General features: G+C 40.1%; 2 protein-coding genes across 4 annotated transcripts in view; one reads left to right on the forward strand and one right to left on the reverse strand.

The window, feature by feature from the left end:
• EVI5L (ecotropic viral integration site 5 like) overlaps positions 1-3,435 on the forward strand; it is a 49,471-nt gene extending 46,036 nt beyond the window's left edge. For all 3 annotated transcript variants that reach the window (XM_014063721.2, XM_087709712.1, XM_014063722.2), the window contains 2 exons: positions 416-511; positions 1,271-3,435. In XM_014063721.2, the coding sequence (XP_013919196.2) occupies positions 416-511; positions 1,271-1,582 (408 nt within the window). In that variant the 3' untranslated portion in view covers positions 1,583-3,435. The remainder of the gene's footprint in view (positions 1-415; positions 512-1,270) is intronic.
• Positions 3,436-11,354: 7,919 nt separating this feature from the next.
• LOC106546762 (transforming growth factor beta receptor type 3) overlaps positions 11,355-13,981 on the reverse strand; it is a 41,234-nt gene continuing 38,607 nt past the window's right edge. The window contains exons 16-17 of the mRNA XM_087709713.1: positions 13,460-13,565; positions 11,355-11,831 (exon numbers count right to left, since the gene is read on the reverse strand). Of these exons, the coding sequence (XP_087565839.1) occupies positions 13,480-13,565 (86 nt within the window). The 3' untranslated portion in view covers positions 11,355-11,831; positions 13,460-13,479. The remainder of the gene's footprint in view (positions 11,832-13,459; positions 13,566-13,981) is intronic.

A 13,981-nucleotide genomic window follows, 5' to 3' on the forward strand; every position in this document is an offset into this window, starting at 1 on the left:
AGATACCTGAAGAGTTATCACACAATGGTTGGGTTTTTTTTGCTAGAGTTCTTCAAACTCATTGGCTGGAAAGTAATCTCCCACATTGCCCTAGTGCATGGGTGTCAAACTTGTGGCGTCACATTGTTGTCATGTGATGTTTCACAACGTATTTTCCCTTTGTGGAACTGGGGTGGCCGTGGCCTATGTGTGACTCTTCCGGCCTGTGGGCCGTCAGTTTGATATCCGCTGCTCTAGTGGATCCTGCACTGGGAAGCAGGAAAAACAGCACTAGATGGTCTCTAAAATCCCTTCAGCAATGGTTTAGTTATTTATGCAGGTTGTGAAATAATATATGGGCTGGGCTAAAGTCTGAAGCACTTGTGTCCTCTCCTCCAAGCAATTATCATTTTTATCCCTCTCTTTTCACATGCAGAGAGAAGAAGGAATGATCCAAGGTGAACTCAACAATTCTGATGCCTCGCAATACATCCGTGAACTCAAGGAGCAGATTGATGAACTCAAGGCAGAGGTAAGCCCAACCTAGTGGGAGAAAGCAGACAAAACCATGGAGGAGTTTCAGACCCCTTATCATCAGGGGTGAAATGCTCTGAAGTCTGCTACCTGTTCGCTTTGCTACTGGTTCGTTTTCCGTGCGCATGAGCAACACAGGCTCTACTGCGCAGTGCTGAAAAAAGGATTAAGAAGCCTTTTCTGAGTCTGCAAAGGTAAGTAGAACAGCAAGAGGGGAAAGCAGGATTTCCTGCTTTCTAGCAAATATAAATCACGCAGCACAGCTGATTGTCACACAATGCTGAACCGGTAGTTTCGGCGATCAGCTGTGCGACAATCAGCTGGTGGCGGCACAGATCAGTTTTCTATTGAAAAAGAAACCCCATAAACCCCTTCTTTCACTTGTGGCTGAAAATGTCATGTTAGAAGACACAAAGTTCCAAGGCCCCATATCATGCCATTTCAACATCTGTTCTGATTTAAGAATGTATCTCTTTAGGTTTGTAAAATAACCTAGAGAGAAATGAAGTAGGTTGCTACTGTTACCCTTTTATGCTTGTAGTGCCTTGCCAGTCCAAGGAAAAAGAGAATATCACACTTCTAGTAAGTCTTAAGCCAGAGCATCACTTCTGTTATTTCCTAGCAGGAATTTTTCTTTTGTCCATTGTAGATTATTGTTTTCTAAATCCAAGCTATTCCAGGCCTTAAGTGGGTTACATAGTGCTGAATGCCAAGCCATCGTGGCTGCCACAGTGTCTTCTCTTTCTCTCTCTTGCAGATTCGGCTATCGAAAGGACAGAAGCCTTTTGAGGACTCTATGGGTTTTGATGGTATACATATTGTGAGTCATCTGGCAGTGGACGATGACTCGCTGCATTCTTCAGATGAGGAATTGCTGACCAGCCCTATGGTAGTGGGTGCCCTGCAGGATGTTTTGTATCCACTGTCTCCTCACAACGCACACTTTCTGCATGGGGCTGAAAGCTCTGGTAAGGAGAGCGATGGCACCACAGATAGCGATCCAGATGACCCTACCTCTGCTACGGAGGCCAATGGTGAGATCATCTTTGCAGAGGCCTTGGGCAAATGAGGAGTGATGCTGCCATCCCAACTCAGTCAGTTGATCCACCGGCCATGTTGTACTGAGAAGTCAGGGATCAGATGTAACTGAGTCTTCGGCCCAGGGAGTGTCCCGGCTCAGATGCGGCATGGAGTGCCCCACACGAACAGAACGGATTGTTATCAGCACTGCCTTTTTTTTCAGCTTTGCCACTGGGAGTTAAAATCCAAATCCAGGTATTGGCCTCATCCACGTCCTGCTTTCCACACATTTTTTTTCCTTCTCTACACAAAGATTTGCACAGATGAGGACTGTGAAGGGGCAGCAGAAGCAATCAATCCACTGATTCCCTAAAATGCAGCCTAGCTGTGTTCCATCTCTGTCTCCTTGCTGTGCTTGGAGAAGGGAAAGGGGTTGGTCTTCCCTTTATTTATATTTGTCTCCTAGCATGCTACTCTGCATCCAGAGGAGAAAATGGAGTGCCTGCATACTTGTTTGTAATTTTCGGACAAGGAGAAAAATGAGCTTCTGAAGAGGTGATTTGTTCTAGTGAGGGAGATAATATTTTTGTTCCTGTTTATTATTTATTTTTAGAGTGCAATTACTAATCCAGCTCTTTGAAAAGTTCGATGATTTTGAGGGCTTTTATATGGAGGAGCCAAAACTACTTCTGTACGTAATCATACAATATTTTCTATTTAATTATGTAAAGGGATATGCTTTACTAACTCCACTTTTATATCATATTTTCAAACTCTGTTTTTTGCAGCATTCTGGCTCAGTGCCTAATTGGCTCAGATAGAAAAACAGTCCATCAATGCACGTGCACATGTGTGCATACACACACACTTATATATATATATATTTGCGGGGGAGAAGATGTGTTAGTAAGCTGCTACTTGATTCATGAAATCAGTATTAATTGCTAAACTATCAGGCAGCTGAGAATTCAACAAAGTTACTGTGTGGGAAGAGTCGAATACTGTGGAATGTCTAGATAGCTGATTCTGCCAAGATAACAAAAATGAAGGCCCTTGAAGGCTCAAATTTGAATTACATATCAAGTAAATATGAGTTTCCTAATGCTATGTTTGCTTCCAAACATTGTTAGAGTAGGAATAGCAAGGAAGAACCAGCAGGAAAGTTATGTTTAACCCTTGTGCGTTTACTGATGATTCTGATTCTGATGATGCAAATGCTCCTTGGTTCCATTAAGCATTGGAGCATTGGGTTGTATGAAATGTAGTTCTGCTCCAAGGAGCAATTCCTTGCAGAAACAAGCCTTCTCTTGGAGGGTGTGTGTGTGTGTGTGTGTGTGTTTGTGGGGGAGGTTGGGGGCAAGGCAAGGCAGGGTAGAGAAAAGAGCATGTTTTCTTAACAGAATTAGCTTCTAAGAACGAAAGGATTGCTGGTCGCCCACTTAATGACAGTTGGCAAAGAAAGAACCCATAATTTATGCGGGGATTCTGATGAAGAAGGCTTTGAATAAAACTGTAAAGTGATGTGTACTTCTTCAGTTGGAAATACTACAGTCATTGCAATGCTATTTGTAATTCAGTTCATACTCAGTTTGCTGCAAAAAGGTTTGTTTTTCACAAAAGGGAATGGGGCGGGGTGGGGCATCAGTAGTTTAAAAACATCAGTGAAGTATTACTTAGGAGCACTGCATGTTTTTTGAGGCTACAAATAATGCTGCAGTTGGGACCACTTCTTCACTTTTGAAGTATAGAACTAAAGACGGTAGTTTAATTTTGTCCCCTTTCTTTAACAGAGTCCATGTTTAAGAGTATTAATGCTACTGTGCCACAGCATGATTTTGGGGTATTGGTGTAGCGTCCAGACATCACTGCAAGTAAGATTCCAGGCTCTACCTCTACCTCCCCTCCCCCCCCAAAAAAGTTAGGGCAATGCAGAAAATGCCTTTGAAAGATATGCAGCACTGTTTCTTCCCAATTAAATTAAGAAGTTGTGCAGGTTTTGAAATACTTAGCATTGCAAGGTATCTGAATAAAGGTATTACTGCCACTGATGATGTTGCAGCTGAAAGTAAAGATCACCTGACACTAGAAGATGGAAAGGGTTTCACAGAAGGTCTATGAAAGAGGATGGGCAAGTGCAGAATGTGGAAGATGTGAGGCTTTGACCCTGCCAAGAAGGTAGGCTAGGCCAGTGTTTCCCAACCTTGGCAACTTGAAGATGTCCGGACTTTAACTCCCAGAATTCCCCAGCCAGCGAATGCTGGCTGGGGAATTCTGGGAGTTGAAGTCCGGACATCTTCAAGTTGCCAAGGTTGGGAAACACTGGGCTAGGCGATGTTGTTAAGCAAGATCTCTGGTTGTGGATGGCCATCGACTAACAGGTTTGTGGAATTGGGGAATGAAATATTCCGCCTCTCAGGGAAGGGGGCCATTTCTTGCTACGGATGTGTTTTCTTCATCCTCGGCTCAGTTTTCTTTCCTTTCTCATCTGTAGTGAACCAATCTGCCACTTAAGTTTACCTAAACTTGTAAAGCTTGCAACTTTATTAATAACCGACCATGTTCTGTATCAGACACATAGGCCTCTCTTTTTGGAAGAATTCTCCATGACCCCTTCCTTGGCATGGGTTTGGAAGGGATTGGTAAGGGAGAAGCTGCTGGCATTTTCCAAGGGCTTTTTTAGCTCCAAATCAATGAAGGCAAACCAGCATTTGTGAAACGGGAAACAAACCTGCAACTGCCTACCCACTTATCATGTGGCTGGCCCTGAACTAGTGAACAGAAATAAACACACACACATATACACACACATGTACAGATAAGTATTTATATAGTATGCCTAGTGAAAGGCACCAGTTTGGCATAATCTTGCGTATTTTATATGTACAATTTACACACACACCGATACATTCACACTACGCTGTAATACTAAAATTTTGTAATTTATCCTTTCATTGTTCAGTCTCACATAGAGATAATTGGAATAATACATGGTCCGGATGAGTTCAGTTTTCATTGTTGTTTTGATCTGCTTGCATCGGTCTGAAGCTCCCCTTCCCTCTGCTAGCAGTGGGGCACATGTTTGCAATGTTGGATGGCTTGTGAAACTGTTTGCCAGTTGTGCTTAATACCTAGCAGTTGTGGATATTTGTTTTGTGTAGTGCTATCTGAATGCTTACTGCCTCCAAAATTACAAGTTAGGAAGACCTTTAACTGATGTTATTATTTTTTTAAATATGAAGTAAATCCATTGACTTTAGTGTTTTGCAATTGCACTGGAGTAAACAAAAGGAGATGGTTCAAACCATATCCAATTTTGTTTTCAATCTTGAAATAACAAATTTTCAAAATTGTTATTGTTAAATTTAGACTTGATTAATTTGGCTGATTTGTCCTTTAAACTTCATTATGGCACAACCTTGATTAAAGTAAAGACTGCTGACCTATTCTATACAAATTATTCACAGTACTGCAGCTTTTTTCCAGGGTTTAGATCACAGCTGTGGAGCCTTATAATACAGTTGATTAAATGATGCCACAAATGCCAACTTCCCACTATTTACTGCTTTTACTGTATAAAAGCTTGAAGAAAATGATAACTTTCTTTTTCTTCCATGCTGGTAAATACCAGGAACCACAGGATATATTAGGATTATTAGGACTAATTTCTCAGAGACCATGCAACATCAGAGGATAGGAGTTGAATCTTCCTTTTGCATAGGAAGATTATACTATACCAGGAAATAGCATGCTATCCTTTGGGAGCTCTGGATAATAAACATAAAACCATGTGATAAATATTATTATATCAAATAACTTGCAATGAAACCTGTAGAAAATTAATAAAATAAGTATTAGGAGCAAGAGATGGGAGATCTAATTTCATCACAGCAAAGTGCAGGAAACTCACTTGTTCAAGTTGAATAATGTGTTGTTTTTGGTTGAGTTTGGTGAGACACCAAATATCATGAATAAACCACAGTGTAGTGAATTACATTAAGTCATGAAAAACCGCCTCGATTTTAAAAGAGTGAGCTTGATTTACCAAGTGAACTATGTGTCTAGTTCTTCATAAAGAATCCATTTATATCAAGCTATCCACAACCCTCAGCCCACCACATTCCTCTGCTGGCTATGAATTGTAAAATCTCCAAGGAATTTTATTTTTTTCTTTTTCAAAGTACAGGCCTATTAAAAACCATCAATCCATAGAATACATAGCAAGCCCATGAGAAGAAAAGTGTACCCAGCCAATATTGGTAACCAAGAATCAAACACATCTGTATTTTCCAGCAAAAGTATCTGCCTAATTGGAGGAAGGGAGGGCTACTGTATTTGTAGGAACTATTTTGAACATAGTTGTGAGTTTCCAAGCCAAGCTATTTGTGAGTCGGTCATTTGCTTCTTTTAAAACTTTCTATTTCCCTTAACAAGAAGTATTACAAACAAAATTTAAAGGATGAAGCCAGTTTTTAATGCATTGGTTCTTGTGTGATTTTTCTCCCTTGCATTTCCTTTTGTGGCTATTTTTTGGGCCTTTATTATTTTTTTCCAGTGAAGGTGCCAAACCAACTCAGTCCTTTGGCCAACGAGGCAGCCATATATACCGGTAGATATATATTTATATAAAATAAATAAATTTTCAGCAGAACTTCAGCGAGGGAAGAAGCGAAACACCACTTTGAGGTGCAGTTTTGTTTCTGTCATGAGTTTCCACAGGTATCTCTTCTCTTACCATATCTTCCATGGCCTACCCCGAAATATTTGAACACAATATCATGAGGAATCTTGTGATAAGCCTCACATTCATTAGCTGAGAAAGAGGACCTATCTATAAAGTAGTTTAACACACCTAGTATCTTAAAGCAGACTGTTACACTGCCCCAGCAGATTATTTTGGACAGGTGAGGCTGAAGATGGTGCTTGTGGTAGCTACCAGCATACTTCAATTTGCACTTTCGTGGCGGTTTTCTTTATATTTCCTTCTACACAGAAGGAATACAACATGGTGCTTTGTTAGGACTGGGATTGGGATTATAACTTCTGTTCTCCCCCCAGGATTGACTCTAGAATTTGAGTTACAGGCATTCCTCGACTTACAACCACAATTGAGCCAAAAATGTATGTTGTTAAGTGAAACATTTATTAAGTCAGGTTTGCCCCATTTTATGACCTTTCTTGCCACAATTGTTAAGTGAATCATTGCAGTTGTTTAGTTAGTAACTCAGTTGTTCAGTGAATCTGGCTTCCCCATTGACTTTGATTGTTGGAAGGTCACAAAAGGGGATCATATGACCCCAGGACACTGCAACCGTCATAACTATGAACCAAGTGGCCAGGCATTGTGTCACTAAATGAACTGTTGTAAGTCGAGAACTACCTGTACTCGCTTGAATGCATCCTGTTTGGGTGCCATTTGCCCCATCCTGTTTAAGCAGGATGCATTGAACTTACCTAGCTTGTAACTTTCCTAACTTTGGACGACATATTGTAAATTACACTAAAGAGGTACCTTTCTTCCCCACTCTTATCCTGGGCTGCAATGCAACCTAAAAGAACAATGTGTTTTAGGGAACTGGGTGGAATTAAAATGAGAGAAAGGGGAAACTGGTCTGTATTTCCAAGGTCCTAGTTTATTTAGCCTTTGATCATAGAAACCACATCATTTTAAGAGTAGTGGAGCCAAATTGAGGGCATGGTGCTTTCTACCAAGAAAAGGTACATTTCCTATCCTGGACTAAATTCTGTGAATCTACTCTGGTTATTTGAGTCGTGTACTGGTTAGCATCTGTGAAATTGCCAGCACACACGGTTAAAAATAATGTTTTGTTTTTTTAATGGGCAAAAGTAAGAGTGTGAATGCTCTTGTTCTGTACTGTTGATAATTAATTTTATGTAACAGGTCAAAATCTCACTATGAATACCTGTAAAATGTTTTGTTAGTCTTTACCTCAAATTGTTAAACACTACTGTTAAAAGATATAAGAATTTTTTTTTTCACTACATTCATTTTTTTTTAATTTTCTTAAGAAAATATAATGAGGAAAACCATCTAATCCCTGTGGGATTTGTTTCCCCCAAAATGGTTTATTATTCTGTTGGGATACATTGTCCTCCTCTCTGTATTTCTCCTCACATGCAAACACACTTTTATATTGTGAAGAGAGAATTTTTAAACGGTACCAAAATTAAGCTTGATCAGAATGACTTTGCAACAGATTTCAATAAAGCAAGAGCTTTGGGTTATTAAAATGTACTGTATGTTCAGGCAACATAATGATAGAAAGGAAGGAATAATAATAACCTAAGATGATAGCCCAGATTAAGAATTTTATTTAATCGGGAGATCATGTTTTAGATTGGGAATAATCTGGCACCAAATGCATTTTGATTATGCAAATTGCTTAAGCAGATTTGATATTGATGTGGTGAGGAAAAAGACAGCTTCTCTCTTTGGCTATGATATTATTGCCTAGAGAATCCTGAGGAACCATTGTTTTGAAGGACATGTTCTGCCATGTGTATGTAAAAATACTCTTGCTATGTGTGTGGTAGTTTCTGAAATGCACAAAATTCGAATGGGATCAGCTTGCCTGCTGCTATAAATGAAATTGGCCACATTGCATTGAAGTTAGCAATGCAAATTCATATCTTTGTTGTGTTTCTTGTTCTCATGTTTTAAAGTGGAAGAGCTAGTGAAGCCAATGACATGCTCTATCTTACTGGGGCTATCCCATGCACAGTGCTCTTCCCTGCCCACATTTTATCTTCATATACTGACTTTCTCCTATCCTGTACAGCTAGACCACTGAACGCTAGCAAGCTGCTGAATGTCCAGAAGCAGCCTGCCCGTAACAGTGTGTGCTTGCTTTCCAGTTAGAATGTATTGTTCTCTCATATTCCTCCCACCAAACAGTTCCAAAAATCATGTGTTTAGTGTAAGTACGTACCAGTGTCCCTTCTCTGCTACTCAGAATATAACTTCCATTTTTCCAGCCCATTCCCATTTTAAAACAAATATTGTTGTACAAAGTACCTGTACTAAAAAAATAATAATAAACTATTTACACGGTCTTTAACTTTGTGTCTCAGCCCTTTTTGGACTACAGTACTCATCATTGGGAAAAAGTACTGGCTGTACCTAGGGGGTGTCAACATCTGCATTACAATTGTTCCAAAATTGGGAAGTTTTTAGCTTTTTCAAGAAAATATTGTGGGTTGTAATCACAACTGGAAGGCCTATCTTACCATTCTTACTACTCATAAACGTCCCACACCAAATCCCAAGTTCTGCTAGGCAAACTAGGATAGGCCAGAAAAGAAATATGTGGTCCTTTATTCAGAATACCTGACAGCTTCTGGAAAACTTAATTGCTGTGACATGAATGTTGAGAACCTGCCAGCATTAGCTCCCATCAAGCAGGGATGCTCTACAATGCCATGTTATTGTTTGTGTATACATTGAAGAATGAGCCCACTTTATCTTGTCTCCCAAGATTTGGCCAATAATGAAGGTTAAATTAGAAGCTGTTAACAAACAACGTTTGGGCCAGTCATTCTCTCTCATCCCAACACACCTCCCAGGGCTATCGTGGGAAAATTAGCAGTTGGAATGTGTGTTGGATATGTTCACCACCTTGAGTTGTATGTAAAAATATTAAAGGTGCAATTTAAATAATGTATTCATAAATAATCACATAAACAAACAAATACAACAGATATTTCCAATTGTATATTCCCCTTTTTGGTGACCCAAGTGAGGGTGTGGTAGCCGTTTTGCGATGCTTGGAGGCTGTGGAGTCCTAGTTGGGGGACAACAGGCTTCAACTGAATCCTGGCAAAACCGAATGGGTTTGGGTTCCGGACTGGGCTCCAGGATCTTGGACTTTGTCATCTTTGACTCTTGATGGGGTGGCACTTCCTCAGAAAGACCCAGTTCGCAAATTTGAGGTTCTCCTGGACTCATGACTTCTATTTAAGGAACAGGTGGCAGTCAAGGCTAGGAGAGCCTTTGCAAAACTTCATTTTGTGCGCCAGTTGCAGCCTTTCCTGGACCAGGATTCCCTGCACTCAATTGTTCAACCCCATGTCATCTCATGATTGGACTATTGTAAGATATGTTGCAACTATATGGGGCTACCCTTGAAGAACATTTGGATGCTGCAGCTGGTCCAGAGTGCAACATAGTAGTTTTGGGGCCCCAAAAAATGGCCCCTGTAACACCACAGCTCTGCCAGTTGCATTGGTTACCAGAGCCGTGGTGGCGCAGTAGTTAGAATGCAGCATTGCAGGCTAATTTTGATGACTGCCAACTGCCAGCATTTCAGCAGTTTGATTCTCACCAGGCTCAAGGTTGACTCAGCTTTCCGTCCTTCTGAGGTTGGTAAAATGAGGACCCAGAGTGTTGGGGGCATTATGTTGACTCTGTAAACCATTTAAAGAAGACTGTAAAGCATTGTGAAGCGGTATGTAAGCTTAAGTGCTATTGCTAGTCTGCTTCTGAGTGCAATTCAAAGTGTTGGTAATCACCTTTAAAACTCTTCATGCCATGGGTCCAGGTTACTTGAGGGACAATCTCACCCCACTGGGATTGGCCCAGTGCTGGCAGAGGAGGCATGCTGCTGGTCCTGTCAGTCTTACTATTCTGTCTGTCAGGGTCCAGGAGGATGCCCTTCTCAGTTGTTGCTCCTTGTCCCTCAATGTGAGGCAGGCCTCGACCTATATTTTCGTAAGGACCTAAAGATATGGCTGTGCCAGTCGGCTTAAGGGCCCAGTGGGGAACAGCACAATGGAGGTGGCTGATTGAGTAATAACAGATTCCAGTGCCCCCCACCCTTCTCATGTGTCTTTGGTTTTCATGTTTGATTTTAACTTTTTATTTTAACCGAAATGTAACTATAAACTGTCCAGAATTACCTTATGGTAAGATGGGCAGCCAATACATTTTTAAATAAATAAATATTAATCAACTTACCCTTCATTTAGGGGCCAAAGTTACAATGACACTGAAAAAAAGAGACAACTGGTCCTCACACTTATAACTTGCACAGCATCGCCATGGTCATGTGCTCAAAATTTGAGCATTTGGCAACCAGCATATATTGTGCAATGGTTGAAATATCCTGGGGTCACATGATTGCCATTTTCATCCTTCCCAGCCAACTTCCAACAAGCAAAGTCAATGGGGGAAACCAACTTGCTTAAAAAACATGCCCTTCACTTAACAACTAAAATGATTTGCTTAACAATTGTGGCAAAAAAATAGCAAAACTCACGAACCACCCCTTTGCTTGGCAATGGAAATTCTGGTTCCAGATGAGGTGGCAAGTCAACAGCTGCCTCTGTTAATTACTTGACCACTAAATAAGAGTTTGCAAACAAAGCATGTGTTATGTTATCAAATGAGTGGCATTTGCAAATAATAGCATAAAGTGGGAAGACTACTGTTGCTGCTAAAGAGTCACAGTGCTTTTTTTGCTAGTCTGCAGAAGCAGACTGCTGGATTTAATAGGAAACTGTATCATTTGCGTTGTCACTAACAAAATTCCCTTGTTATGACAAAAGTAATCTCAACATTTTCTAACTTTGAACTTTTTGCTACTTCTTCTTTAAAAACATTTGGAGCTGATTTAGTTTATATTTTATAATATAGTTAAGATATATTATAAATTTGTAATATAAATATAATATAATATGGATATTTTATAATATACTTTAATAAAGAAATGGTGTAAGATTCTGGGCTATGATTGTGGGGAGGCAGTAGTTTAACATACTGTAGAAATTCAGCCTTTTTTAGTACACTTGATTAATGGATCAATACATTAAGATATAAAATAGTTTATTTGCTGGATACGGCATGTCATGTAAATATATCAGTTACAAAGTATTAGCACTATTGGACAGGAAAACACAGCCAGATAACACTCAGTAGGAATTATTAAACGTTCCCTGATCTATCTTTTCTCCCAGTGTGTTTAATTGACAATTTCCCCACCTATAACAGCATCAGCACATCTAGCACAGTAGAGGAATGTAGATATTTCAGCACAGACTCAAACAGGACAGTTCCCTTTGTTGATGGCCCAATAAGAGAGAAGAGGCACACTTCAACGAAGAGGCACGGCTATCTAGTCTTCCACCTTGTACCATAATGAAAAACCTTCCTGCTGCTCATTTACTTACTGAAGCTAGACCATCAAGCACCAATTCAAGGATAGTAAAAAGATATTGAAGCTTCCACTTGTAATAAAGGGAGAAGGCTAGTAGGTTTATAGATGCTTGGAAATTCATCTCAGAATCTGTTAAGAGATTTAAAAAAAAGTGGATAGAAAAATGGTTTTTGCACTTCTAACCACCCTGTTACAATTCTCATGTTCTTCTCTGCAGTTGTTTTTTTTTTTTTTTTTGCATGTCCTTTAACCCAGTATTACAAAAGCAACAATTTTATACAATTCACTGGGATCAATTTTACAACTGCTATGTAGCTCCTTTCTGTCTCTTTCCATACAGGTAGTCCTCGAGTTACGACCACAATTGAGCCCCAAGTTTGCTAAGTGAAACATTTAAGTTTTACCTAGCAAACATGTTAAGTGAGTTGGCCCCATTTTACGACTTTTCTTCCCACATTTGTTAAGTGAATCATTGCATTTGTTAAGTTAGTAACACAGCTGTTAAGTGAATCTGGATCCCCCACTGACTTTGCTTGTCAGAAGGTCGCAAAAGGGGATCACATGACCCCGGGACATTGCAACCGTCATAAGTATGAACCAGTTGCCAAGCATCTGAATTTTGATCACGTGACCATGGGGAAATGCTGCAAGGGTCATAAGTGTGAAAAATGATCATAAGTCACTTTTTCCAGTACCGTAACTTTGAACAGTCACTAAATGAACTGTTATAAGTTGAGGACTACCTGTAATTGGTGAAGTGGCTGGCTTGCAGGTTAACATACTAATCAACCTTACTTTCCACTGTTTCTTTAGCCATAATCTCTCACAGACTGTGGTAGGACTGCATTTTGCAACAGGTGGAAATAGTGCTTGTAGTGCAAGCTGCTCTATATTCACCAGCTATATTCACTGTGAAACGTGTTTGAATATTAATAGCTTGGGTTGGTAGTTAGACTGTTGGTTTGAGCTCTGAGCATGGCAATTTGGTTGCAAACATTTCTTGCGCACTGACAATGTCTCCTTGAATGGTGACGAAACGTTTGCAACCAAATTGCCAAGCTCGGAGCTCAAAACAACAACCTGTGTTCACTATTTTTGAGATATACTACTATAAAGCAGTCACAAAACCAACATACAATATGTCTTAGCGGTTTCAGTTCTGTTCAGATTAAAGGGATTGTACCTACCGTTAGTCCAGGTTTGGTCGTGCACAGGGCTGTCCATTTTAGTTCAGTGGCACAGGAAATTGACCCTAGTATGCCATACAGTTTGGAAATGCTAGATCAGTGGTTCTCAACCTTCCCAATGCCACGACCCTTTATTATAATTCCTCATGTTGTGGTGACCCCCAATCATAAAATTGATGTCTTGGTTTCTAAGACCATTTAAAATATGTGTTTTCCGGTGGTCTTAGGCGACCCCTGTGAAAGGGTCGTTTAACCCCCAAAGGGGTCCCGACTCACAGGTTGAGAACCACTGTGCTAGATTGTTATGGCACTCACCCAATTTTTTTTAAATAAAAGTTTCAGGCAATGAAAAGTAGATGACCAGTCACTTGTGAGTTACTTCATTGTCAGTCTAACACTTGCTCAAGAGTTCTTCATTCTCAACCAAATCCATGGAATGAGTAATAGTTCATTGAAAATGAAAGACAGTCCCACATATGTATCATCTGACAGTAGTTTTGGCCTTCATTGTTTTTGTCACTATTGGAATCCCAGTCATATTTTCCCACAAACATTCACAAATTCAGCTACCTGTGTTTCAGGAGAGGCTTCTAGGGCACGAAATTATCTGCAGGACTGTTAACATTCACAGCTGAGGAAATATCCTGAGTGCTGGAAACAGCTGTTTCTTCAGGAGCTGGTAGGTGAAATGCAATAAAATATAAACGTGTCATTCTTTTTCTTTCTCCAGCAACCCTTTCTGCTTGCTTACTTTCAATGTAGGATTATTGCCTCTTCCACAAATGGGCAAACTCGCCTTCTACTATTTGTTCTGGGTTTATTTATGAGCATCTATGTGTAACTCTGGCTTCTTACATATGAGGTCAAACAAAACTAGCTGAAATGTGCAACAGTCCTGATTTGGCTCAGAGCAGGAGCATTTGCACCAAGTAATTTACTGAAATATTTGAAGAGCACTTGGGTAGAGAAAGCTGCATTTTGGGGTGTTCAAGCCAAACTAGGGATTCCTGTGGAAGAGTGAACAAGAGCATATTTTGTATTAGGGGAGAGAAGCTAGGGATCTGTGCATCCTTACTGCATTATAACTCCCAT

Source organism: Thamnophis sirtalis, unplaced genomic scaffold (genome assembly GCF_051295495.1).
Source record: "Thamnophis sirtalis isolate CommonGarterSnake01/CBP01778 unplaced genomic scaffold, rThaSir2_p1.2 scaffold_3, whole genome shotgun sequence".
NCBI classification, from domain to species: Eukaryota; Metazoa; Chordata; class Lepidosauria; order Squamata; family Natricidae; genus Thamnophis; species Thamnophis sirtalis.